Source organism: Taurulus bubalis (assembly GCF_910589615.1).
Source record: "Taurulus bubalis genome assembly, chromosome: 18".
Lineage (NCBI taxonomy): Eukaryota > Metazoa > Chordata > Actinopteri > Perciformes > Cottidae > Taurulus > Taurulus bubalis.
Window position 1 is genome coordinate 1,562,603 of NC_136606.1, and position 12,500 is coordinate 1,575,102.

The following is a 12,500-nucleotide window of genomic DNA, read 5'->3' on the forward strand; positions in this document are numbered from 1 at the left end:
ACATCCGTCTTCTAAATGAATCAACGCTAATTCAACATCTGCTTGTTCCTCCACCTCGAGTGAAGGTGGAGGAACGATGAGGAACTCTGATACCTGCAGCGCGCACAACGTCGTGTCTTTACTTCATTTATTTATATTATTTCCCTGAATGCTTGTCAACCATTTCTATAACTTTTACACATTTGAATGTTCTAGTTTGAGTGTCTACTAACCTCATGGCAAGATTACACTTCACGTCATCATATTTTAATGCTCAATAACAGGATGTTCACATGTGATGGTTTGATGGAATATGATGTAACTGAGCACACAGCTACACGTTAAATACTTTAAATACGCATTTTGGGTTGTTTTTGTTCTTCAGAAGGTTTTCCAGATGGCTGGCCCAATTCTGTCGGAGCCTCAGCTGACCTCTGAAGGTCAAACGGACGACATCATTTTGAACCTTTTCTAGTGTATATTTTTATTTTTAAATGATGTCCTAATTCTATTTTAATGTGTTTATTGTCATGCACCGACCACAGAGTCGTATAGTCCTTCTTGCGGTCATACTTGGCAACAACAATCTTTAGTTTCCGTTAAATATAAAAAAACATAGTTATTTGTGTGCTGCACACTGGCCCTTTAAATCAATTATCACAATTGTGGTTAGTTAATCGACTAATTGTTTCAGCACCACAGTGAGTGTGTGTGTGTGTGTGTGTGTGTGTGTGTGTGTGTGTGTGTGTGTGTGTGTGAGTGTGTGTACTTACAGTCTGGGAAGCAGTTGTCGGGGTCCCTGGCCTCTTCATCCTTCTCTGAGTCCTCGTCCTCTTCCTCTCCAGGTTTCCTCAGGTCCACCGTGCTGCCCTCTGATAGGCTGATGGCGTCTTTCTGCTGAGTTAAACAACAGCAACCGACCAATCAGATCCACCCGTCAGGAGTCCAGAGTCAAGAGGACGAGTCCAGAGTCAAGAGGACGAGTCCAGAGTTAAGAGGACGAGTCCAGAGTCAAGAGGACGAGTCCAGAGTCAAGAGGACGAGTCTAGAGTCAAGAGGACGAGTCTAGAGTCAAGAGGACGAGTCTAGAGTCAAAAGGACGAGTCTAGATTTAAGAGGACGAGTCTAGAGTCAAAAGGACGAGTCTAGAGTTAAGAGGACGAGTCTAGAGTCAGGAGGACGAGTCTAGAGTCAAGAGGACGAGTCCAGAGTCAAGAGGACGAGTCTAGAGTCAAGAGGACGAGTCTAGAGTCAAAAGGACGAGTCTAGATTTAAGAGGACGAGTCTAGAGTCAAGAGGACGAGTCCAGAGTCAAGAGGACGACTCCAGAGTCAAGAGGACGAGTCTAGAGTCAAGAGGACGAGTCTAGAGTCCAGAGGACGAATCTAGAGTCCAGAGGACGAGTCCAGAGTCAAGAGGACGAGTCTAGAGTCAAGAGGACGAGTCTAGAGTCAAGAGGACAAGTCTAGAGTCAGGAGGACGAGTCTAGAGTCAAGAGGACGAGTCTAGAGTCAGGAGGACGAGTCTAGAGTCAAGAGGACGAGTCCAGAGTCAAGAGGACGAGTCTAGATTTAAGAGGACGAGTCTAGAGTCAAGAGGACGAGTCTAGAGTCAAGAGGACGAGTCTAGATTTAAGAGGACGAGTCTAGAGTCAAGAGGACGAGTCTAGAGTCAAGAGGACGAGTCCAGAGTCAAGAGGACGACTCCAGAGTCAAGAGGACGAGTCTAGAGTCAAGAGGACGAGTCTAGAGTCCAGAGGACGAATCTAGAGTCCAGAGGACAAGTCTAGAGTCAGGAGGACGAGTCTAGCTTTAAGAGGATGAGTCTAGAGTCAAGAGGACGAGTCTAGAGTCCAGAGGACGAATCTAGAGTCCAGAGGACAAGTCTAGAGTCAGGAGGACGAGTCTAGATTTAAGAGGACGAGTCTAGAGTCAAGAGGACGAGTCCAGAGTCAAGAGGACGAGTCTAGAGTCAAGAGGATGAGTCTAGATTTAAGAGGACGAGTCTAGAGTCAAGAGGATGAGTCTAGAGTCCAGAGGACGAGTCTAGAGTCAGGAGGACGAGTCTAGAGTCAAGAGGACGAGTCAAGAGTACAAGTCTAGAGTCAGGAGGACGAGTCTAGAGTCAAGAGGACGAGTCTAGAGTCCAGAGGACGAATCTAGAGTCCAGAGGACAAGTCTAGAGTCAGGAGGACGAGTCTAGATTTAAGAGGATGAGTCTAGATTTAAGAGGACGAGTCTAGAGTCAAGAGGATGAGTCTAGAGTCAAGAGGACGAGTCTAGAGTCAAGAGGACGAGTCTAGAGTCAAGAGGACGAGTCTAGAGTCAAGAGTACAAGTCTAGAGTCAGGAGGACGAGTCTAGAGTCAAGAGGACGAGTCTAGAGTCAAGAGGACGAGTCTAGAGTCAGGAGGACGAGTCTAGAGTCAAGAGGATGAGTCTAGATTTAAGAGGACGAGTCTAGAGTCAGGAGGACGAGTCTAGAGTCAAGAGGACGAGTCCAGAGTCAAGAGGACAAGTCTAGAGTCAAGAGGACGAGTCTAGAGTCAAGAGGACGAGTTCAGAGTCAAGAGGACAAGTCTAGAGTCAAGAGGACGAGTCTAGAGTCAAGAGGACGAGTCCAGAGTCAAGAGGACAAGTCTAGAGTCAAGAGGACGAGTCTAGAGTCAAGAGGACGAGTCTAGAGTCAAGAGGACGAGTTCAGAGTCAAGAGGACGAGTCTAGAGTCCAGAGGACGAGTTCAGAGTCAAGAGGACAGACTTTTTGTCCCTGAAGCTCTAGATACGCACACAATACTTGTCAGTAGTACTTGTACAGTACTTGTACAGTACTTGTAGGGTAGTAGTATCTGTACTTGCACAGTACAGTATGAGCATCTCGTGGTGCATTTGAGGCCGCGTGGTCGTCTGAGTGATTCAGTGAATGAGTCAGGCGTTACATGAATCCTGGCGGAGGAACCAGAGACGCTGCACCGCCAAGCGCTGCTCCACCGCCAGGAAAACTGCCGTCTGTTTGCTTTGACGCTGAGATCTGGACAAAAATCCACGTCAGGAAACCCCCCCAGAACCCTCGCCCCCCCCCACCCACACACCCCTCATCTCAGCTGACTTCAAAGGTCCCTGTTTGCTAAGCATCATGGGAGTTTAACTTTACAAAGGGACGAGGGATCGGATGCAGGCTTTCTGCTGAAGGCTGAGGAGGGAAATTTGGCAAATTATGTTGAATGTCTGGACAAAGACACAGCAGGGGTGTGTGTGTGTGTACAGTACATGTGTGTGTGTGTGTGTGTGTGTGTGTGTGTGTGTGTGTGTGTGTGTGTGTGTGTGTGTTTACAGGTGAACCAACTACCTGAGTCAACAGCTAACTCATGAATACATTCAGAGTCTGGGAACAGCGAGCGACCGCTGTGACAAATGCCAGCCTTGGACACACACACACACACACACACACACACACACACACACACACACACACACACACACACACACACACACACACACACACACGCAAAGGTGAAGCCAAACGGGCATGAATACACACCTAATCTCTGACACACACGTCCACGTGAAAAGATGTGCACACACAGACTGGATAGCGTAACACACACACACGCACACACACACACACGCACACACACACAGACACACACACGCAGCAGCAGCCTTGGGCTGGAACCAGACAGTTGACGTCCGTAATGAGGGGTTTAAATGTATTTCTATTCATAAGCGGTTCAGAGGAGCTGCAGCACATAAATCACATGTTCTCATGTGATAAAGTAAGAGAACGTTTCAGGAGGTTTGTTTGGAGAGTCGGACGATCGATCCATGCAAAGGACGAGTGTGTGTACACGACCACGACGATGAGACCAAAGTGTGTGTAGTATCTTAACAGTGCGCATTCTGGGTAGAGTACTTCCTCCTGTAAGTACATTTAACTGATGGTACTTCTTACTTTTGTACTGTGACGTATTCCCATGTGGAAAAAGACTGAATATAAGAAGTGCACGTTTTGAAGTCTCAATTTGGCAGTTTGGCCGTCGCCATCTTGGTTTCTTCTTTGCAGCCAGAGAACAGGAAGTGACCATATTTGGTGACGCAGCGACTTGTCAATCAGCTCACACCTAAACAAGACAATACCAACAGTAATAATAATGATCAAAACAATAAGAATGTTATTCATGAAGCACTAGCCTGTTAGCCACTAGCCACGAGCTCCGCCTTTGCCATGTTGAGAGCCATGCAGAGGCAATCGAAATTGAGACCCATTAAACGGTCTTAAAGGGTTCAATTGTAACAGCAGTTACAGTAAAAACAGGGACTCACTACCAGATCGAAGTCCGTGTGTGTGTGTGTGTGTGTGTGTGTGTGTGAAACCACATCCTGCAGCTACTTATCGTTCCTCTGTGTGTGTTTTCTATTAATACTTAATGCATTATTGAGGAAGAGCGGAGTGACGGACACACACATACACACACACACACACACACACACACACACACACACACACACACACACACACACACATTTAAAGTGGTTTAAATGTGGCCGTAAACTATTTGAATGCACTCTCTCATTTAACAGTGTACAGCTAAACTGAGGAATGGGTGAACACACTCTTTTTTTTTACTTCTTTTATTTGTTTATTTGTCTTTTAATTGTTTTCTTAATTTAAATTGTATCATATTTTTCATAATGTTATGACTTTATGATTTTATATATTATTTCATTTCATTGTAGTTTTATTTTATTGATTGTTTTTATTGTCTGATCCATTGTCCTGTTTTATGGACCTGTTGAACTTCACCGTTATGTTTTATTGATTTATTGATTTGTTTATTCTTGGCTGGTCTCTCAAAGCACTTTGTAGTTTTTAAAGGTTCTGTATAAATAGTTTGAACTCTTAATAATGAATTATTGTTTGACGTTTCCTTCATTCGTCATAACTAAGTACTGTGGCGCCATTTTAAGGTACTTGTACCTAACTTGTATTTCTACCTATCATTTTAAAATGAAAGTGAAGAAAAGATGAATGAATAAATACATTTCAACCCAATGATATAATATATATATATATATATATATATATATATATATATATATATGATTCTGGAGATGAAGTACTTTTGCTTTTGGTTCTTTCAGGATATTTTGATGGTAAATACTTTTCCTCTTTCACTCAAGTAAAAGATCTGAATCCTTCTTTAAGGAGCTAAAAGCTAAATTAACAACTAAGCTGTGGATTAATGTTCAGAGTATTAAAATATTTAAACCGTCTCTGTTCTATTATTAGAGTCGGAAAAGAGAAAAAGAAAACGTTCATCTTGAATATCTGATATTCTGTTACTTACATCCAGTGTTTTAGACACATAGTTGCTAATTCAAGAATAAATCTCACATTTCTGTGATGAAAAGTTCTGATTCCTGGAGATTAAAGAACAGCCTGCAGTCTGCAGCGAGCGGGACGGACAGGTGAAGACGGGAGGAATCAAAGCAGAGCACCTGGACACCTGCAGGGGTCAGAGGTCACCGGCTAGAGACTGAGGGGGCGGGAGGAGCGATGGGGGGGTCACAACACACACACACACACACACACACACACACACACACACACACACACACACACACAGGACACCTGGCGTAAATACAGGAAAATAGAGTCACAAAAACACCTGTTATAACCAGTACTCATGGCTGCTTTTACACTTTTTAAGGGATTTTACGAACACACACACACACACACACACACACACACACACACACACACACACACACACACGCTAATTGACTTTCTGTCTCTATTTTGTGTAAAAGTCTTAATCTGAAAAGCTACTCAAGCTGTTGTGGTGCAGTCGAGGTATAAAGTACTTTAAAACACTTAGATAAATGTACTTCTACCACCGTAGAAACACTTCATAATGGCCTTTTATAGATTGTGTGATTACTCTGTTTAAAGCAACGTCAGAGCGTGAGAGTGTTAACGGCTTTGAACGGTGTGACATTTGACCTTGGCTGGCGACCTTGGCTTGGCCACCGAGCCCGCCTCAACCGGCTGATTGCGGCTTTGCGGGACAGCGAAACAGCGCCCGGTGATTCACGGCGCCGTTAGAGCGCCGGCCGGCTATTTAATCATGGCGTAAGGAAACACAGGGGCCATTAAAACAGAGCCGGAGCCGCTTAACAGCTTCTATTTACAGGGAGGCGCTCGTGTTCCCGAAATAAATGACATGCAACAAGAGCTGGAGGGAGAGGAGCGATGGGTGAGAGATAGAGGGAGGAGGGGAGGGAGGTGGAGATAACAAGAGGGAGGATGGATGGAGGTGCAGCCGGTGGCATTCAGCTCTGTGCAGTCCTGTTAGTCTGTGGGGGCTCTCCGGTTTACTCATTTATTTACCACAGTTTCATATCCCTTGTTCAATTTGGGGCAACTGATTATTGCATAAGTCACTGAGGTCACGTAGAAGTACCTACGGTAATGTAGAGGTCACTGAGGTCACGTAGAGGTCACTGAGGTCACGTAGAAGTACCTTAGGTCATTTAGAGGTCACTGAGGTCACGTAGAAGTATCAAAGGTTACGTAGAAGTATCAAAGGTCATGTAGAAGTCACTGAGGTCACGTAGAAGTATCAAAGGTTACGTAGAAGTATCAAAGGTTACGTAGAGGTCACTGAGGTCACGTAGAAGTACTTAAGGTCACGCAAAGGTCACAGAGTTCATGTAGAAGGTACTAAGGTCACATATAGGTCATGCTGTGGACATTGAGGTCAAGTAAAGGTCACTGAGATAATGTAGAAGTCATTGAGATCATCTATAAGTAACTGAGGTCACGTAGAAGTCATGTAGAAGTCATTAGGTCACGTAGAGGTCATGTAGATGTCATTAGGTCATGTAAAAGTCACTGAGGTCACGTAGAGGTCACTTTGGTCATATAGAGGTCACTTAGGTGCGTGCTGTGGTTCAATCATTTATTTCTGCAATTGAATTCAATGTAATTCTATTGTAATTAAAATATGTGTAATATGTTCCATATCATAATAAATAAATAAACGTTTGTGTAGTGTGAATGGGCTACGATTTACATTTGTGTTTAACATGAATTACAACAATTGTAACCTTGTAAAAGTTCTACAAAATATTAATATTATCAGTGAGTTAAATAAACAACTACTTCACAAGCTGGAGGATCGCCAAAACATAAACACATGAAACCTTTCATCATATCGACGGGACGAAGCGTTTAATCGCTGAAAACATTGGAAACCGCTGAAAACATTTGAAGGACGAAGCATCAACAACAGAAAGGAGCAGATGAGTGAACAACGTTCCTGTGAAGAGAGAGACACAAACACACGTCGGCTGTTTACGAGGATCCAATCAAAGACCAGCTACACAACTGATGCTTCACTCTGCAGGCTCTCACTCTCTCAAAGTCCGACTCGTACTCAGATTGTGTCCATTTCAATTCATGAGACCTGGACCAGATCTACACAGAGACCTGGACCAGATCTACAGTGAGACCTGGACCAGATCTACAGTGAGACCTGGACCAGATCTACATAGAGACCTGGACCAGATCTACAGTGAGACCTGGACCAGATCTACAGTGAGACCTGGACCAGATCTACAGTGAGACCTGGACCAGATCTACAGAGACCTGAACCAGATCTACATAGAGACCTGGACCAGATCTACAGTGAGACCTGGACCAGATCTACAGTGACCTGGACCAGATCTACAGAGACCTGAACCAGATCTCCACACAGACCTGGACCAGGTCTAAAGAGAGCTGTAGTAGAGCTGCTGACTAGCCAGATTCAGGTCTCAGCAGCCCGTCCTGCTGGTACATTATTTAACTGCCATCTAGGTCACACGCTGGCAAACACATATTGTTCCAAACAATAAAACGACTCCTCACATGGTGTTGCTGAGCCAGCGAGGAGGCTCGCCAAGAAAAACAACAACATGAATGATTTAGACGTCCAAATGTTTAAGAAAAAACTAAACAGCCGTGTCGATTACTCACGGAGGAAAACGCCTGCGTGTGTGAAAGAACCAGTTTATTCCTCCTTCGGTTAAGATGTTACAATGTTACAATGTTACGATAATACGGTGTTAAGATGTTACAATGTTAAGATAATACGATGCTACAATGTTAACATGGTACAATGTTACGGTGTAAACATGTTGCAATGTTAATATGTTACGATGTTATATGCTACAATGTTAATATGTTACAATGTTAAGATGTTACAGTGTTACGATGTTAATATGTTACGATGTTTATATGTTACGATGTTACGATGTTAATATGTTACGATGTTAAAATGTTACGATGTTAAAATGTTACGATGTTAAGTTGCTACGGTGTTACGATGTTAATATGTTACGATGTTAAAATGTTACGATGTTAATATGTTACAATGTTACAATGTTAAGCTGTTACGGTGTTGCGATGTTAATATGCTACGATGTTACAATGCTAAGTTGTTACGGTGTTACGATGTTAATATGTTATGATGTTACGACGTTACAATGTTAAGCTGTTACGATGTTACAATGTTACGATGTTAAAATGTTACGATGTTAAAATGTTACGATGTTAAATGTTACGATGTTAAAATGTTAAGATGTTAAAATGTTACGATGTTATAATGTTACAATGTTAAGCTGTTACGATGTTAATATGTTACAATGTGAATATGTTAAGATGTTAATATGTTTCAATGTTGCGGTGTTACGATCAACCCAATTAAGAGAAGAAGAAATGAAGTACATCACACACACACGGACAGAGAGAGAGAGAGAGAACAGGTGGACAATGTGATTAAAGAGGAGAGGTGATGATGAACTGAGTCAGCGCAGGTGTGCACACACACACATGCGTACACACACACACACACACACACACACACACAGCACGACACAAATCTGTCATTTCATGTTAGATATGAAGAGAAGAGAAAGGAAACAACTGAACATCTTCTTCTACTGCCTCAATACACAACACACACACACACACACACTCTCTCTCACACACACACACACACACGCACACACACACACACACGTGCACACACACACAAACAGAGAGAAGCGCACACACAAGGTGTCTGTGGCTCAGTTGGACTTTTGTCCTGTGAATAGATGGAGAGAGACAGGAAGCACACACACACACACACACACACACACACACACACACACACACACACACACTAATATACACCCTTTTAGCGCTAACACACGCAGCGTTACAGAGTGAGAAAAATGCTGGACCATAATGCATTGCCTGAGGCCTCCAATTCTACATGAGGGACCCTATTATTGTGTGTGTGTGTGTGTGTGTGTGTGTGTGTGTGTGTGTGTGTGTGTGTGTGTGTGCACGAGGGATTGAGCCGTGACAAAGAGACTGTTTATAGAGAGTCTGTTTACATGGGACAAAATATTCAGAATATGTTAAACTGATGAATAATATAAATAATATTTAAAGTAAACAGCGTTTCCTGTTTCGTCTCAGCGGTGCGTTCAGGAAAGCTCAGACGTCTGAGACTTGAATCTCACTTAGAAAACAAGATGATAATCAAAGTCTTTTGTAGTTTATGAGTCAAACGATGTAAAACCAGAAGTACACGAGCAGAAAATACTAGAACTCCTTTTTGCTTTTGTCACAAACTCTGAGGTACTTGTACACAAGTGTTGTACACACTCCACACAGAAATACTAGTGATACACACTACACACTGTATCACAGAGTACTTTGAATTTTACTGCAGTATCTGAATACTTCCTCCTTTGATTGTCGAAGCTAATAAAGAGTTAATATTACCCGTTTTGTAGCTGTTCACACACACACACACACACACACACACACACACACACACACACACACACACACACACACACACACACACACACACACACACCTGAGCTTGTTTGCACCTGAGTAAACCAGATCTCCTTCTCCCTCTTCCCTCTCTTCCTCCTCTTCCTCCTCGAAGCACTCGCTCTCCTCCTCCTCCTCCTCCTCCTCCTCCTCCTCCTCCTCCTCCTCCTCCCTCTCTTGCTCCTTCTCCTCTTCCTCCTCTTCCTCCTCTTCCTCCTCCCTCTCTACCTCCCCTCTCCTCCTCTGCTCCTCCTCCCCCTCCTCCTCCTCCTCCTCCTCCTCCTCCCTCTCTTGCTCCTTCTCCTCTTCCTCCTCTTCCTCCTCTTCCTCCCCCCTCTCTACCTCCCCTCTCCTCCTCTGCTCCTCCTCCCCCTCCTCCACCTCCCCCTCCTCCTCCTCCTCCTCCTCCCTCTCTTCCTCCTTCTCATCCTCCTCCTCCTCCTCCTCCTCTTCTTCCTTACCTCCTCCCTCTCCTCCTCTTCGTCCTCGGAGCCCTCGCTCTGCTCCTCCTCCCCCTCCTCCCCCTCCTTCCTCTCTTCCTCCTTCTCATCCTCCTCCTCCTCCTCCTCCTCTTCTTCCTTACCTCCTCCCTCTCCTCCTCTTCGTCCTCGGAGCCCTCGCTCTGCTCCTCCTCCTCCTCCTCCTCCTCCTCCCTCTCTTCCTCTTTCTCATCCTCCTCCTCCTCCTCTTCTTCCTTACCTCCTCCCTCTCCTCCTCTTCGTCCTCGGAGCCCTCGCTCTGCTCCTCCTCCCCCTCCTCCTCCTCCTCCTCTTCCTCCTCTGGGAACTCCAGGTCTGACTCCCCGGGTGCGATGGGCACGCTGATGGTGAGGTTGGGGTTGGTCATGTAGCTGTCGTCCTCCGGCACCACGTACTTCTCCACGTGGCGGCCTGTTGGGGTCAAAGGGTTAATATATATATATATATATATATATATATATATATATATATATATATATATATATATATATATATATATATGTACAATGAAGATAAAAACAAATGTAATCAACTATTGTGATCAATCTCTCGTAGTGGATTATTATTAGTACCTATGACGGCTCCGTTGGCCTCGGTGTGGATGGTACTCAGGCGCTTCAGCTTCATCATGGCTTTGGCCTCCTTCCTCTTCTGACGGCGGCGCTTCAGGTTCCCGTTGAAGAAATCCATGACCTGCATCGGGGAGAAGAGAGAGAGTTCACTCTGAGGGAACCGAACAGCTGACCAACGACTGCAACGAACAAGTGGAGGTTGTGGGTTTAAAGCCTTGAGTTACGTCTCTTGGCCGTCGCCATCTTGGTTTTTGATCGTCCACAAATCATCTTGGTTTTTGGGTCATCAGGATCTTACTCTTGGTCGTCGCCATCTTGGTTTTTGGGTCGTCGCCATCTTGGCTTTTAGGTCGTCGCCATCTTGGTATTTTGGGTCGTCGCCATCTTGGTTTTTGGGTTGTTCCCAAATTGGATTTTGGCTGTCGCCATCTGGTTTTTGATCGTCCACAAATCATCTTGGTTTTTGGGCCGTCAGGATCTTACTCTTGGGTCGTCGCCATCTTGGTATTTTGGGTCGTCGCCATCTTGGTTTTAGGATCGTCACGATCTTGGTATTTCGGGTCGTCGCCATCTTGGTTTTTGGATCGTCGCCATCTTGGTATTTTGAGTCGTCGCCATCTTGGTTTTTGGATCGTCGCAATCTTGGTATTTTGGATCGTCGCCATCTTGGTTTTTGGGTTGTCCCCAGATTGGATTTTGGTCGTCGCCATCTTGGTTTTTGGGTCATCTGCATCTTACTCTTGGGTCGTTGCCATCTTGTTTTTTGTCACTCATCATCATCGTATTTGGTCGTTCCCAAGTTGTCTTTTGGCCGTCATCATCTAGCTTTTGGGCTGTTGCCATCTTGTATTTTGGCTTTTGCCATTTTTTTGCAACCAGAAGTGGGTTTAGCTAAATCCAGCCGAACGCTGAAGACAATTTTAGGACCAAAAAGTTACATTTAACCTTCATGAAGTACCTTGTAGCCCCGCCCTAAAGCAGCCCCTGCTTTATGGTCTGTTTGACTCAAAATGACCATGAATTTATTGAAGAAAACTTGAAACTAGAGATTGAGACATAAACTCATGTTTACAATGTTTACTGAGGAATAAATCAAGAGAAGTAGAGTCATTTATATAGACTTCTATACAACCAGAGGAGTCACCCCCTGGTGGTCAGGAGAGAGAATGCAGCTTTAACACATGGAGCATAGACTTCTATACAACCAGAGGAGTGGCCCCCTGGTGGTCAGTAGCATTGGCTTCCCTCTAACAGACAGACGGGTACCTGTCTGCGGCACCAGGCCAGGCCTCTGGTGATCCGGTGGATGGCGATGTGCAGGTTGTTCATCTCCCCGTCGTCGTCTGGAGCCGACAGGTTGTCTGAGCTGAAGCTGCTGAGGAGCAGAGCCAGGAAGAGGTTCAGCAGCTGGAGACCAAGACAAAAGAGAGAAGAGGCGTCAGAGTTTACTTCCTGAACGACGCCTCGTATGAGTTCTAACAAAAAGTTATAAGAAAACAGTCTTTTCAAAATAAACTCCTGAACACCGTCCCTCAAATGACGAGGTCATAGATAACAACCAACTGAACGCTCCTCCTCAGACCTCATCCATCCCAT

General features: G+C 44.7%; 1 protein-coding gene across 1 annotated transcript in view; it reads right to left on the minus strand.

The window, feature by feature from the left end:
* Positions 1 to 12,500, minus strand: part of LOC306750688 (sodium channel protein type 3 subunit alpha-like) — a gene marked incomplete at its 3' end in the record, with an annotated part of 107,146 nt that overhangs the window by 25,600 nt on the left and 69,046 nt on the right. Inside the window, exons 19-22 of the mRNA XM_079234155.1 lie at positions 12,171 to 12,311; positions 10,905 to 11,025; positions 10,553 to 10,743; positions 753 to 876 (exon numbers count right to left, since the gene is read on the minus strand). Of these exons, the coding sequence (XP_079090281.1) occupies positions 753 to 876; positions 10,553 to 10,743; positions 10,905 to 11,025; positions 12,171 to 12,311 (577 nt within the window). The remainder of the gene's footprint in view (positions 1 to 752; positions 877 to 10,552; positions 10,744 to 10,904; positions 11,026 to 12,170; positions 12,312 to 12,500) is intronic.